This window comes from Balaenoptera ricei, chromosome 4 (assembly GCF_028023285.1).
Source record: "Balaenoptera ricei isolate mBalRic1 chromosome 4, mBalRic1.hap2, whole genome shotgun sequence".
NCBI lineage: Eukaryota > Metazoa > Chordata > Mammalia > Artiodactyla > Balaenopteridae > Balaenoptera > Balaenoptera ricei.
In genome coordinates, this window is record NC_082642.1 from 111,401,809 (window position 1) to 111,404,693 (window position 2,885).

General features: G+C 38.9%; 1 protein-coding gene across 1 annotated transcript; it reads left to right on the forward strand.

Annotated features, from left to right (window-relative positions):
• Positions 1 to 1,494: 1,494 nt before the first annotated feature.
• Positions 1,495 to 2,524, forward strand: LOC132365462 (intraflagellar transport protein 20 homolog). The gene has a single exon (XM_059922186.1). The coding sequence runs from the start codon at positions 1,785 to 1,787 to the stop codon at positions 2,181 to 2,183; it is 399 nt and encodes a 132-aa protein (XP_059778169.1). The 5' UTR covers positions 1,495 to 1,784; the 3' UTR covers positions 2,184 to 2,524.
• Positions 2,525 to 2,885: the final 361 nt, after the last annotated feature.

The window sequence follows — 2,885 nt, forward strand, 5'->3', positions numbered from 1 at the left end:
AGTAATATTTGGGGGGATATGTCTCCTCAGGCAAGGGAAAGGAAAGCAAAAATAAACAAATTGGCCTACATCAAACTAAAAAACTTTTGCACTGTGAAGGAGACTATCAACAAAATGAAAAGGCAGCCTATGGAAAGGGAGAAGATATTTGCAAATGATACATCTGATAAGGGATTAATATCCAAAATACACAAAAAACTCATACACCTCAACATCAAAGAAACAGTTAAAAAATGAACAGAGGATCTGAATAAACATTTTTCCAAAGAAGACAAACAGATGACCAACAGACATATGAAAAGATGCTCAATGTCACTGATCATCAGGGAAATGCAAATCAAAACCATAATAAGATACCACCTCACACCTGCCAGGATGGCTATCATCAAAAAGACAACAAATAACAAGTGGAGAAAAGGGAACCTTTATGCACTGTTGGTGGGATGTAAATTGGTGCAGTCACTATGGAAAACAGTATGGAGTTTCCTCAAAAATTAAAAATAGAACTGCCATATGATCCAGGAACCTCACTTCTGGGTATTTACCTGAAGAAAATTAAAACACTAATTTGAAAAGATACATACACTCCAATGTTTATTGCATCATTATTTACAATAGCCAGGATATGGAAGCAACCCAAGTGTCTACACACAGTGGAATATTACTCAGCTATTAAAAATGAAATCTTGCCATTTGTGACAACATGGATGGATCTAGAGGGTATATTATGCTAAGTGAAATAAGTCAGACAGAGAAAGACAAGTGCCCTATGATCTCACTTATATGTGGAATCTAAAATACACAACGAACAAACTTATAAAACAAAATTAAAAGAGACTCATAGGTAGAGAGAACAAATAGGGTTTGACAGAAGGGAGGTTAGTGGGGGAGTGAGCAAAATAGTTGAAGGGGATTAAGAGGTACGAACCTTCAGGTATATAATAAATAAATCACAGGGATGTAATATACAGCATAAGGAATATGGTCAATATTATTATAATAGTGTGAGACAGATGGTTACTAGACTTATCATGGCAATCATATCATAATGTACGCAAATGTCAAATCATTAGGTAGTACACCTGAAACTAACATAAAATTGTACATCAACTACGTTCCAATAAAAAAATATATACATATGAATGTATATTATACATTCATCAGAAAAGAAACACAGACTGATGTAGCTCAGAATTACTTCAAATATTAGAAAAAGAAAGCAGGAGCAATAATATCTAATCAAAGGTATTTTTGGTAGTTTTTTGTTGTTTTTTATATTTTATGTTGTGAAGTGTTGTTCCATAGTAGAGGTTAGCATAAATGGTATGCTATGGAGAAGTTTGAATTAATAATTTATTTAAGGCAAAGGCCTCTGGGTCTTGTAGGCAGCCGTCTCTCCTTTCAGGCCTCTGTTTCCCAGCAGGCTCTGCGGGTGTACGGGCTTACGAGGTCGGGAAGTGATGTTAGGCGTAAACAGGTCCTGCCGTGGCCGCTGCTGAGGCTGGCGGGCAGGACGCCGGCTGCCACTGACCGGAGAGAAGCTGCCTGCCGACGTCAGCCTGGGTCGCAGCCGCCGCCGCCGCTGTGGGGCAGACAGCATCTAGCAGTGTTGGCATGTAGTAGGCCCTCAAGAAATGTGTGTTGAATGAACGATGCCTGTGACAAGCAACTGGACTTTATTCTTTCCTGACCCTTGCTCCTATGACACACCTCTTCCTGGCTGACACTGTCACCCCTTCAGAGCAGGACTGCTCTTCTCTAGGGAAGCTGGAAAGGAAACAGCCATGGCCAAGGACATCCTGGGTGAAGCAGGGCTGCACTTTGATGAGCTGAACAAGCTGCGGGTGTTGGACCCAGAGGTTACCCAGCAGACCATAGAGCTGAAGGAAGAGTGCAAGGAGTTTGTGGACAAAATCGGCCAGTTTCAGAAAATAGTTGGTGGTTTAATTGAGCTTGTCGACCAACTTTCAAAAGAAGCAGAAAATGAGAAGATGAAGGCCATTGGTGCTCGGAACTTGCTCAAATCTATAGCAAAACAGAGAGAAGCCCAACAGCAGCAACTCCAGGCACTAATAGCTGAAAAGAAAATGCAGCTTGAAAGGTATCGGGTTGAATATGAAGCTCTGTGTAAAGTAGAAGCAGAACAAAATGAATTTATTGACCAATTTATTTTTCAGAAATGAACTGAAAATTTCATTTTCTAGCAGGAGGGCAAAAAAAAGAAAAAAAACCCACAACCCCCAAACCAAAAAAACCTCTGTACCAATCCAGTGACTTGACTAATGACTCAAGTGTGTTGTGTGAGATGGTGTGTGAGGAATGCAGCATCTCTGAAGGCAATAAAACAAATCTGGGGGAGCTTGTTTCAGACGTCAGTGCCTATCTGCAGGCGAACACCCAGTGGCCATTGTGGTCCAGGTTCTCACCTCTTGCATTCTCAGTCTGAACTGAGCAGCCTATAAACTTTTTTTGTAAATTCACAAAGCTTTGGAAGGAAAAGCAATAAATTATTATTTTCAAATGAAAATAATAATAATAATAATTTATTTAACTTTATACATCATTTTCTCAAACAAATTTATATTACATCACTGTTATGTGCTTAGCATTGGGCATAGGTATAAAACTTCAGTCTTAAATTGAATCTCAGGCTCGGCTCTCTAACAGGGTCAACAGCCAAGCACTCAGCTCCAAAATATTTCATAGTACATTTCAATTCAGAGTTTATCATCTAAGAATGTTATTTTCTTCATATCAAATATTTTGATCCTAATAGATTATTTCAATAGATTACATGGTTTAAAAATTTAAAAATTAAAAGATGAATCTAGACACTCCTTTTCATCCCCAGCTCTCAATGTGTCTATGCCCATCCAGGAGAGATT

Coding starts and splice junctions, on each gene's coding strand:
- LOC132365462 (XM_059922186.1), top strand. CDS start 1,785: ATGGCCAAGGACATCCTGGGTGAAGCAGGGCTGCACTTTGATGAGCTG.